Source organism: Chiloscyllium plagiosum, chromosome 25 (genome assembly GCF_004010195.1).
Source record: "Chiloscyllium plagiosum isolate BGI_BamShark_2017 chromosome 25, ASM401019v2, whole genome shotgun sequence".
Lineage (NCBI taxonomy): Eukaryota > Metazoa > Chordata > Chondrichthyes > Orectolobiformes > Hemiscylliidae > Chiloscyllium > Chiloscyllium plagiosum.
Window position 1 is genome coordinate 25618079 of NC_057734.1, and position 12811 is coordinate 25630889.

General features: G+C 41.2%; 1 protein-coding gene across 2 annotated transcripts in view; it reads right to left on the reverse strand.

The window, feature by feature from the left end:
* The window catches only part of rhof (ras homolog family member F), a 61281-nt gene that overhangs the window by 14780 nt on the left and 33690 nt on the right, over window positions 1–12811 (reverse strand). The window contains exon 2 of one of the 2 annotated variants that reach the window (XM_043715751.1): window positions 12179–12266. The exons of the other annotated variant lie outside the window; for it this stretch is intronic. Coding sequence (XP_043571686.1) covers window positions 12179–12266 — 88 coding nt within the window. The remainder of the gene's footprint in view (window positions 1–12178; window positions 12267–12811) is intronic. 2 annotated transcript variants of the gene reach the window in all.

Here is a 12811-nt window from a genome sequence, read left to right on the forward strand (position 1 = left end):
TGGAGGCTGGTACAATTGCAACATTTAAGAGGCATTTGGATGGGTATCTGAATAGGAAGGGTTTGGAGGGATATGGGCCGGGTGCTGTCAGGTGGGACTAGATTGGGTTGGGATATCTGGTCGGCATGGACGGGTTGGACCAAAGGGTCTGTTTCCATGCTGTACATCTCTATGACTCTATGACCTATACCAACTTCAGATTTGCCAAAAACCTAAAGACTGTTATTACGGAATGCAATGCAGCAGCTTTTTGTGCCTGACAAGTTCACAGGAAAATTAAATGCACAATTGAGTCTCCTTTCCTAATGTTATTAGTTGAGGCATGAATTCTGAGCCCAACACCCAGAAAACTTCCTGCTCTTCTCCAAATGTCTGAACAGCCGGGAGGGATCTCATTTTGTCCCCTTGTGCTCGTGTATCCAGGAGAAAAATAAATCATTGGGTTCATTCAAAAGTCATCACTTTGATAATATAGCACTTATCACTGCCACACTAAATTTTCCTTCCAGGTTCCTCAAATCCTATAAAGTGATTTGAAATCTTCTGAATCAGGTGATAGGGCTTCCAAATGAGCCAGGCCATACCACAGTTTCTTTCTAGATTTAATACCCCAGAGTTTGGTGGTGCATCTGATTCACTGATGTCCTTTAGGGAAGGAAATCTGCCATTCTTATCTGGTTTGTCCTACATGTGACTCCATTCCCAAAATAAGATACGCAGACTTTTCAAGATGGCAGGGCCGGCAAGGCAATATCTCAGGAGGAGGGCAGCCGCAGTGGGGCCCTCGGTGAGGCTGCAGCGGCGGCGGTCTGGTCTGGCAGTGAAGCCAGGGATTGCCTGTTGCATTAGACCCAGAATGGGGACTCCTGCTGTTAGTGAGGTGGTGGCTGTAGCAGAGGGATCATGGTCTGCCCTGGGCCTGGCAGCAAGGGAGCCAGCAACTCCCGGTTGCTATAAGACCATAAGACATAGGAGTGGAAGTAAGGCCATTCGGCCCATCGAGTCCACTCCGCCATTCAATCATGGCTTATGGGCATTTCAACTCCACTTACCCGTATTCTCCCCGTAGCCCTTAATTCCTTGTGACATCAAGAATTTATCAATTTCTGCCTTGAAGACATTTAGCATCCCAGCCTCCACTGCACTCTGCGGCAATGAATTCCACAGGCCCACCACTCTCTGGCTGAAGAAATGTCTCCGCCTTTCTGTTCTGAATTTACCCCCTCTAATTCTAAGGCTGTGTCCACGGGTCCTAGTCTCCTCGCCTAACGGAAACAATTTCCTAGCGTCCATCCTCTTCAAGCTATATCAGTGTAGCTTCAGCATGGGAGAAGAAAGTGAGGACTGCAGATGCTGGAGATCAGAGCTGAAAATGTGTTGCTGGAAAAGCGCAGCAGGTCAGGCAGCATCCAAGGAGCAGGAGAATCGATGTTTCGGGCATGAGCCCTTCTTCAGGAATGAAGAAGTTTCCTGAAGAAGGGCTCATGCCCGAAACATCGATTCTCCTGCTTCTTGGATGCTGCCTGACCTGCTGCGCTTTTCCAGCAACACATTTTCAGCTTCAGCATGGGACCCGGCATCAGTGAGATGGGCCTAGTGCCTAAAGAGTGGCGATACCTGCATTGGTGGGTCTGGCGCAGGATTGCGGCAACTGTTGAAGCTTTTCACTGAATTTTGGTGTTTTTTTTCCCACTGTAAAATGCAAGTTACAATAAATCATTCAGCATTGACTCTTCACTCCCCTCTGCTATTATCACAGCAAACCACTCAGCTCAAGGACACTAGGGAAGAGGAATAAATGCTGGTCTTGCTAATGACATCCACTCCCATGAAAGAATAAAAAGTCTCACCCTTCAAAACAATGGATATCAAACAGTTCAGATTTTATTAGCTAAACGATAATCACTATTTATGAACTTGTATTTAAAAGGTGACACCTAGCATCAAAATCACTTATTCCAGATTTTAAAATTTATGCGCAATGGGGCCCTGTAATAGGGTAATTAGCAATTGGGAAGAAATATTTATATCTTCTGATCGATTATTAAGAGACATTCTATTTTGTGAATGGCAAGTTCAGCTCTTTCTTGTCATGCAAGGGTAACTCCATTACTGTATTATAATGTATTATCATTTTAGCATCTTTCAGCTGATCAAATATTAAAATTTCAGAAATGACGTTGAAATATGCAGAAGGGCTGACAAGGGGACTGAATCTAGCAGTTGGTTGGGTGTTAAACCACATCAGTTAGGTCTGCTGTGATCGTCAGTTTCGGACATTACACGTCGATGGTTTCTGAAAAGCTAACAATACCCTTGAATTTGGCCAAACACAATGGACAGATTATATTCTGTACAATTACCAAACAGTATGACAAAAGCCAGGTGAGAGATGCAGTCACAGTTTGCTATCAGAGAATCACTTACATCTTAATACATTTACCAACACGTTATTCACCAAGTTAAGTTCTAACTAAATGAAACAAGCAATTTAAACTTTAAGAAAATTTGACATCCTTTACTGATTGTTTTGTTATAATCAAGTCCTAAAGTTCTGGGGACTTTCCAGAGTATTCTTGCAGCGCACTACTTTGTGGTGAGCTTTCTACCGTCAGTGCTGAAAGGAAATCAATGTGGATCAATGTTTACAAAATCACAAATTAAAAGGAAACAACCACTTTACAAGAAAGAGTCATGGACTGTACCAAGTTGAAGAAAGCAACCAGAGTAGACATAACAATATTGCTGCACTATGTTATAGTTGAAAACATTCAGGCACAAATACGTCCTCAAATATATAAAAACACAAAGCCTGTTCCATTTGAAAAAAAAACTGGTCAGTCTTCTGTTTATGGACTGTAAAAATGAGAAATGAAAAAGTGAAATTTGAAGGAAAAGTTTTTAGAGGGAAAGCACTATTAAGCAACACTATTGAAGCACTATTGGTAAAGACAATGTTATAACTCACCCATCCAGACAATGCCGCACTGGCTTTATTCCTAGTTTCTGCCGATTTAGCTAATTCTAATGGAGGCAAGGGCAGTAGCCTTCATCCTTGAGAGTTAGAGGGGGAAATATATCTCTTGTGTTTCTGTTCCTGATTACTTTCCAATACCTCCTGCTGGAATGTGAGTGCAGATGTCAGCTAAGGACAGAAACTCATGCTTTTAATGCTGGAATAGTCTGCAACCTGGGATATCCAGCCTCATATTTATAGAATAGATAGCTGGACCAGGTGTAGGAGAGCGACTGCTCCTCAAGAAATTGTACCCAGACCTTTACAGAGAGGTAGAGCAGTTTACCTTCTCCCTGATTTCCAAATGTAATTTATACAACTATCCCCACATCTGCACCAACACCAGATAAATATCTGGAAATCTCACAGCACAGGACCTTGAGTGCAGCAAGAAAAAAAATTGGGAGAATTGCAGCGACAGGCCCGTGATTTTTCAATGTACACAGTCTACAATGTGACCATGTGCTGCATTATCTTCCCAAGTTTTCTTTGCATATCATTCTAATACCTCAGCATTAATGCCTCTGTAGATTCTACACTGTACCGATCCTCTGTTAGTCCTTGAAAGACAACTTTTCTTCTTGGACTATAAACAAAAAAAAAGAGAAAAAGGATACTACTTTAAACCAAGGAAGCTGTGTAAAAAGGTGTTTACAGTTTTAAAAAGAATTTCTGGAATGCACTGAGAATTGTATGTACAATATTGTCTTATTCCAGCAATGGGGAGAATGTTAGATGGTACAAGCACGTGTGTTCAGGCAGTTCTGCTCAGAGTCAGTTTTTGTTTTAACTGTTTTTGCTGATTAATCTGGAGAGCTCAGCATAGTACCAAATTCTTGAATCATTCCTTGTCATGTGCATGTGCAAACAAAATGCATCTATATCTCCTTCTCTCCTCCTTCTGTGAAAAAGTAACATAAAATCTTATGGCAGCTGTATGCACTCACTGCTTTCCTGTAAATGGCACTCTCTGCAAATTCCTTTGTTGAAAGGAAAAGTAGGGGAAAAAAAAAAATCACCCGAACTACTGAAAGGGCAAATTCTTAGCCAGTGAATGAAAGACTGAGAAACAGCTTTCCCATAACCTCATGGCTTCATCAAAGAGTTGAAAGGAACGGAAAGAAAACAATTCAAAGTTTGCGATTCGAATTAGTGAGTGAATTGTGCATCTTTGAATTTTTTGCCCTTCCCCACCTATAAATACTTATGTTTTGTCTTGTCTTTGTGTGGCTGTTTATACATGAATTGGAATCTTTAAAGTTTAAATTATGGAGTTATAAGTTAGCAATTCATGCTTCTTTCTGCAGTTGGTTAAAAACAATTTGATTACAATAAACAATTATGTTCTTGTTTATGGAAACACCTGGTTGGCATTTTTTTAAACCTGAATGAGAGAGTTAGGTAAAGTTGGACAGTCTACAGGAATAGTGTCAGAATACTGAAGCATAGCAAATATTGTCCCTTTGTTCAAGAAGGGGAGTAGAGACAACTCTGGAAATGATAGACCAGTGAGCCTTACTTCAGTTGTAGGTAAAGTGTTGGACAGGAATAGAAGAGATAGGATTTATAATCTTCTAGAAAGGAATAATTTCATTAGGAATAATCAACATGGTTTTGTGAAGGGTAGGTCATGTCTCACAAACCTTACTGAGGTCTTTGAGAAGGTGACCAAACAGGTGGATGAGGGTAAAGTGGCCGATGTGGTGTATATGGATATCAGTAAAACATTTGATAAGGTTCCCCACGGTAGACTTGCAGAAAATACGGAGGCATAGGCTTGAGGGTGATTTAGTGGTTTGGATCAAAAATTGGCTAGCTGAAAGAAGACAGAGGGTGGTGTTGGAAATATTCATCTTGGAGCTCAGTTACTCGTGGTGTACTGCAAGGATACGTTTTGGGTCCATTGCTGTTTGCCATTTTTATAAATGACCTGGTTGAGGGCGTAGAAGGATGGGTTAATAAATTTGCAGATGACACTGAGGTAGGTGGAGTTGTAGACAGTGCGGATGGATGTTACAGGTTACAGAGGAACATAGATAAGCTGCAGAGCTGGGCTGAGGGGTGGCAAATGGAGTTTAATGCAAAAAAAAGTGTGAAGTGAATCACTTTGGAAGGAGTAACAGGAATACAGAATACTGGGCTAAATGGTAAGATTCTTGTTCATGTGGTTGAGCAGAGAGATCTCAGTGTCCATGTGTATTAATCCCTGAAAGTTGCCACCTAAGTTGATAGGGTTGTTAAGAAGCTTTTATTGGTAGAGGGATTGAGTTTCAGAGCCATGAGGTCATATTGCAGTTGTACAAAACACTGGTGTGGCCGCACTTGGAGTACTGCATGTAGTTCTGGTCACCGCATTACAGGAAGGATGTGGAATCATTGGAAAGGGTGCAGAGGAGGTTTACCAGGATGTTGCCTGGTATGGAGGAAAGGCTGAGGAACTTGGGGCGGTTTTCATTAGAGAGAACAAGGTTGAAAGGTGACTTAATAGAGACATACAAGATAATCAGAAGATTATATAGGTGCACAGTGAGAGCCTTTTTCCTCGGATGGTGATGGCTAGCACAAGGGGACATAGTTTTAAATTGAGGGGTGATAGATATAGGACAATGTCAGAGGTAGGTTCTTTACTCAGGACAGTAGTAAGGGTGTGGAATGCCCTGCCTGCAACAGCAGTAGATTTGCCAACTTTAAAGGCATTTATATGGCCATTGTATAAACATATGGATGATAATGGAATAGTGTAGATTAGAAGGGCTTCAAATTGGTTTCACAGGTCAACACAACATCGAGGGTTGAAGGGTCTGTACTGTGCTATAATGTTCTATGTCGTAGTTTAATCAAATTTTCATATTTGTAATGACTCAGAATAGTGAGGCTTAATTTCCCGTGCACTAACTCAGTAATCACTGAAACACTGGTGACTGTTTATCTGTTCCAGCTTATGATGCTAAGCATAGCATCGCAACAAGGCCTTAAGAATTTGGTTTTGTGCTATCAAGGTGGAATTTTAAGGGTGTGTTGCTGTGTTCTGAACTTTTGGTGCCACTTCCTGCAGCACAAAAATAACCAGTTTATCTGGTGCAATATGAACTTCTGTCATGTGATTCTTCAGGATTTTTTTGGTTGAACATCACACACAAAAAGAATGACAGATGAAAAGGATGATATCATTGTCTCACTGAAAACTTTACATTCCTCTTCTAAGGCCGTCAGAAGAGAGATCTTGTTTCAGCACCAGCACCAAACATGCATTATAAAATGATTGTGTTCTGATTGTAGACAGCAACTGTTACAGCTGTAAAGAAAGACAATTCGGTATAGGTGCAGATGAAGAATTTGTGGGCTGTAATGGTTAGCACACAATTAGATTACTGTGTGTGTAACTGATTGGTGCATTCTCAAAAGGCATTCTAAAGCCATGGAGTATGCACAAGAGCCATAATACCAGGGATTACAAATATTAGTTAAATGGAGAGGTTACAGATTTTGGAAATATTCCCATGAGACCAGAGACAGCTAAGAAAATGTAATACATTTAAAATCAAAGAAGAAGAGTGCTTTGATAAATCAGACCACCTCCTTAATCAGTCACAAAGTTGTCAATTTAAAATTGTGACTAAAATATACTTTATGCAGTTTTTTTTATAGAATGGTTCTGTTAATAGAAAAATGAAGCATGCAGAAATACAGACTATGAGGAATGCACGGTAATGAGAACAATTGTGGATTGTTCCAGCATAAGAGTTGGTACTGATACAATGGGCCATATGGTCACATTCCAACTGGAAGTTATAAGCAGTACAATTTGTCTTTTCCTAAACAAGATACAATGCCCCAGGTCAGTTTACAAACCTAGCTCACTTCATCTGAGAAAGAACCAACTACTAACCTTGTCTGCAAGGTTCACTTATGCCCTAGATAAAATTCAGCACATTCACTCAACAATGAGGAAACTTAGAGTCATGTAATTTAGTTGTTAATGGGAAGGAAGCTGTCGGTTAGCAGTCTGAGCTTACAGTATTTTTAACTATGTCATATTCTTGATTGTTTGTGTAACATGTTTCACATGTTTCTGAACAAGAGAAACATTTCTGCACAATGAATGCATGTAAAATACTTACTACACTACATAGAGTCATAGAGATGTACAGCATGGAAACAGACCCTTCGGTCCAACCCGTCCATGCCGACCAGATATCCCAACCCAATCTAATCCCACCTGTCAGGACCCGGCCCATATCCCTCCAAACCCTTCCTATTCAGACACCCATCCAAATGCCTTTTAAATATTGCAATTGCACCAGCCTCCACCACTTCCTCTGGCAGCTCATTCCATACACGTACCACCCTCTGCATGAAAATGTTGCCCCTTAGGTCTCATTTTTATCTTTCCCCTGTCAACCTTAACCTATGCCCTCTAGTTCTGGACTCCCCCACCCCAGGGAAAAGACTTTGTCTATTTATCCTATCCATGCCCCTCAATTTTGTAAACCTCTATAAAGGTCACCCCTCAGCCTCCAATGCTCCAGGGAAAACAGCTTGTTCAGGCCCCAGGCTGTTCAGCCTCTCCGTATAGCTCAAATCCTCCAACCCTGGCAACATCCCTGTAAATCTTTTCTGAACCCTTTCAAGTCTCACAACATCTTTCCGATAGGAAGGAGACCAGAATTACACGCAATATTCCAACAGGGGCCTAACCAATGCCCTGTACAGCCGCAACATGACCTCCCAACTCCTGTACTCAATACTCTGACCATTAAAGGAAAGCATACCAAACCTCTTCTTCACTATCCTATCTACCTGCAACTCCACTTTCAAGGAGCTATGAACCTGCACTCCAAGGTCTCTTTGTTCAGTAACACTCCCTAGGACCTTACCATTAAGTGTATAAGTCCTGCTAAGATTTGCTTTCCCAAAATGCAGCACCTCACATTTATCTGAATTAAACTCCATCTGCCACTTCTCAGCCCATTGGCCCATGTGGTCCAGATCCTGTTGTTATCTGAGGTAACCCTCTTCGCTGTCCACTACACCTCCAATTTTGGTGTCATCTGCAAACTTACTAACTGTACCTCTTATGCTCGCATCCAAATCACTTATGTAAATGACAAAAAGTAGAGGACCCAGCACCGATCCTTATGGCACTCCTCTGGTCACAGGCCTCCAGTCTGAAAAACAATCCTCCACTACCACCCTCTGTCTTCTACCTTTGAGCCAGTTCTGTATCCAAATGGCTAGTTCTCCCTGTATTCAGTGAGATCTAACCTTGCTAATCAGTCTCCTAAGGGGAACCTTGTCGAAGGCCTTACTGAAGTCCATATAGATCATATCTACTGCTCTGCCCTCATGAATCTTCTTTTTTACTTCTTCAAAACCTCAATCAAGTTTGTGAGACATGATTTTCCACGCACAAAGCCATGTTGACTATCCCTAATCAGTCCTTGCCTTTCCAAATACATGTACATCCTGTCCCTCAGGTTTCTCTCCAACAACTTGCCCACCACCGACAACAGGCTCACTGGTCTGTAGTTCCGTGGCCTGTCTTTACCGCCCTTCTTAAACAGTGGCACCGCGTTTTCCAAACTCCAGTCTTCCAGCACCTCACCTGTGACTATCGATGATACAAACATCTCAGCAAGAGGCCCAGCAATCACTTCTCCAGCTTCCCACAGAGTTCTTGGGTACACCTGATCAGGTCCTGGGGATTTATCCACCTTTACCAGTTTCAAGACATCCCGCACTGTATTCAATTGGCTTGCCATTATGGTCTGAACCTTGTATGATGTCCTGCTGACAGGACCATAAGCAAGGTCCCCAGCCCACAAGGATGGATGGCAGGACCCTGGAGGCAAGATCAGGTGTGCACTTCAGTGGACAACAGCCCACTCTCACTATGTTTCGACCCTTGAATGTGAATGTAAATTGAAGTACCATGCCTCCCCAGTTGCCCACTATATTTTACAAGTTGGTTAGAACAATTCTTGTTTGTTCCTCCAGCAATTGAGATCATTGCAGCTCAGACAGGAACACACCCTTAGCTGGTCATTATTGGCCACTTAAGGCCTTCAATTGGTAGCAAAGCAGGAAGGTCAATGGAGACCTTCCCAGTCAGAACATAGTTTTGGGGTGCGGGGGGCCAGGAACAGATGTGAAGACAGTGGACTTCTGAGTTATCACCAACCCATCTAATTAAGTTGCCTTCCTTCTAAAGGCTTATCATCTCATTGACAGGAATATGTTCTGCCTTACAGTTCTAAAGTAGAACATAGAACATAGAAGAATACAGCACAGTACAGGCCCTTCGGCCCTCGATGTTGCGCCGATCCAAGCCCAATTAACCTACACTAGCCCACTATCCTCCATATGCCTATCCAATGCCCGCTTAAATGCCCATAATGAGGGAGAGTCCACCACTGCTACTGGCAGGGCATTCCATGAACTCACGACTCGCTGAGTAAAGAACCTACCCCTAACATCTGTCCTATACCTAACCCCCCTTAATTTCAAGCTATGCCCCCTTGTAATAGCTGACTCCATACGTGGAAAAAGATTCTCACTGTCGACCCTATCTAAACCCCTAATCATCTTGTACATCTCTATCAAGTCACCCCTAAACCTTCTTTTCTCCAATAAAAACAATCCATTGTCTAAGGAACTTTCACTCTCAGAGATTGTGAGAGATGAGATTCAAATGCAGATCCTCTCTGTTTATGTCTCTCTATACAGGAGCATTGAAATCTGATATAGAATCTACTGGTTTATCCAAAATCTTATGGCTTGTACTCGCTGGAGTTAAGAAGAATTGGGGGTGGGGGGGTTAGATCTGATTGAGGTATCTAAAATGCTAAAGGGGACTGATGAAGTGGTCATTGAACAGATGCTCCCCCCGGTGTGAGACAGTGTCAGACAAGGAGGTCATAGAGTGAGAGGAGGTCGGTTCAAGACTGCGATGAGGAGGAACTACTTCCGTCAGAGGGTTGTGAATCTTTGGAACTCACTGCTCCAGAATGCAGTGGACGCAGAATAAATCAACAGATTCAAGAAAAAAAAGATATGTTTCTGTTGAAAAACAGGATAAAGGGTTATGGGGAGCAGGCAGGAAAGTGGAGTTGAGACCGGGATAAGATCAGCCACGGTCGTGTAAAATGGCGAAGACTTGAATTGCTTATTCCTACTCCTAGTCTCTATGCTCCTATGTAGACAGTGCACTCGAGTCATTATTCTCAGCTATTTGCAAGATGTCCTATGCATCTCCAATGTGAATATCTGTAATTTGTTACAGATCAATATACTAAATGAATCTCTTTCTTGGAATAAAGACAATGTGCAACAATTCTTATCACTAGTTGAAATCAAGAGAACTAAGACGACCCAAAGCAGTTAAACTCTCCTGCAGAATGGAGCTAAATTCCAGTGAATCTGTTTGAAACTGATTAGCACTTCACCTAATGGACGAGAAAATTCAGTTGATTATAATATACACCTTCAAAATGATAATATTTAGTCAGTTCCTTCCTGTGGTTTATCAAACTAAGTGCAACACAGACAGGAAATGGCTTTGTAAATGTCAGACACTCCCACGTGTCAAGTTAAAATTTTAAAAAGGGGCTCAGGTACAACACCCATATCACCCAATAAAAAGGCGCTTTAGCATTCTTGTGCGGTTCCCAATTATTACACTACTCTTTAGATGCAGCCCATTTAATCTGGTCTATCCCTTTGAATTTAATTCAAAAGAGGTAAATTCGGAGGTTAATTGCTCTTCGTGAAGCAAATTTAAGTGCTACTAAATTCCTGGATCCCTAGCAGAGAAAGGAATATGAAATTGCTACAGTTCTTTTTCTAAATACCCAAGATATTTAAAATTTCAAATATAGCAGATAATGTACAGAAACTGGATTGTCTATGCGAACAAACAAAGTGCATGCAATGTAAATTTTGGTTATTAAAGTAAGACAAAATTAGCATGTACTAAATATTTGTGTCTAAGAATTCCTATTTTCACAAATGAACCATCAAACTCCAAGCAAGCAATCAAGCACAGTGAGCATCAGTAGTGGACAGACTCTCAATCAAATTTAGAACAAATGAAACATTCAACAATATATTGATCTTATATCTTAGCTTCATCAAAGAATGTAGCATTGGTTTTGATCTTCCAGAACACACTAAACTTTAGAACAACCCCTGCAGATTGAATGGTAGAAATTGTAAACCCACTGAGAAAAAGGAAGAGAAAATAGGGAACTGTAGACCAGGTAGCCTGACATGCAATAAGAGAACTTGTCAGAATCTATTGGTCATGTGGTAATGATATTTAGAAATATGGATGTACATTTGCAGAGTCAACATGGATTTATGAAAGGGTAAACATGCATAACAAATGTATTGGTCATGCTATGTTTAAAAAGAATTTTTGAAATTGGCTTTCTCTCTATGGTAATATTTAGAGCTTCCCCTCTAAAGATCAAGGTCACTAAACTACAGAATTCAAAAGGCACACAGACATTGAATAAATCTCCTGTGCCAAGAAAATCCATTTTGACAGTCTTTTCGCTAGTGATGACAATGCTTTTAGCAGAATAGGATAATTGGTTGGTTAGCTATTCTGAGCATGGATCTGTGTTCTTTCCTAGCTTCCATGCTACTGAATTGAGGAAATACTTAACAACAGATGATCAAATTAATTTTCAGTATCACAGGCTAACAACGGATACCCCAAAACACTTCGCAACTAATCAAGTCACTGTTCTAATGCAGGAAACATGGCAGCCATTCACACTTAGCAAGCACTTATATACTGTAGCGTGACATGACAAGGTAATCTGCTTTGGTGATGTTGATTGAGGGATAAACATTGATTGGACATTGAGAATAACTTAACCACTATTCATTACCATAGAATATGTTGTATCTACCAGAGGGGACAGATAGGGCCTCACATAGAGACTGCAGTAAACTGCTGCCTCAGGATTGCACTAGAGTGTCAGTCAGCCTTGATTTTGACTGGTGTCAAAAATAGTTTCTCTATTACTGCTATGATCAAAGTCACCAATTCAAACATAGACCAGAAATAATTCCAGGACTTCTTAGGGCTCAGCCTTGTGATGCAGTATTTTCAATAAAAGGTTCCTGAAGCTGAAATATATAGAAGAGTCTTACCTGCAGTATCATATAGAGTCAAAGTAAACTTCTTGTTTTTGACCGTGATATCTTTCACATACTTCTCAAACACAGACGGGGCATATTGCTAAAATCAAAGCATGAATGAAAATAATAAGATTTCAAAGTGACTAAACATTTAAGTATGAACATTGATGTACTTTATTGCCCAATTAGAGACAAGTTTTTATTTACTACCACAATGAGTAAAAATTTAACCACATGCGGAGCCAACAAGCCTAATAAGACAGTACATGGAACCACATGAATCTTTCTAACTGAACTTTATGTAAATGTAATTGGGAATGGCAGCCATCAGATGTCATTAGACAAATTAGTGTACAGAACAGCAGAAGGAGGCACATTTCCACAGGAAAGAAAATAAAGACCATAAGAGGTAGGTAGAGTCTACTCTAGCATTGAATGGGATCATAGCTGATCTAGCGCAGCAGGTCAGACAGCATCCAAGGAGGAGAATCGACGTTTCGGACATGAGACCTACTTCAGGAATGAGGAGGGTGTGCCAAGCAGGCTAAGATAAAAGGTAGGGAGGAGGGACTTGGGGGAGGGGTATTGGAAATGTGATAGGTGGAAGGAGGTTAAGGTGAGGGTGATAGGCCGGGGTGGGGGTGG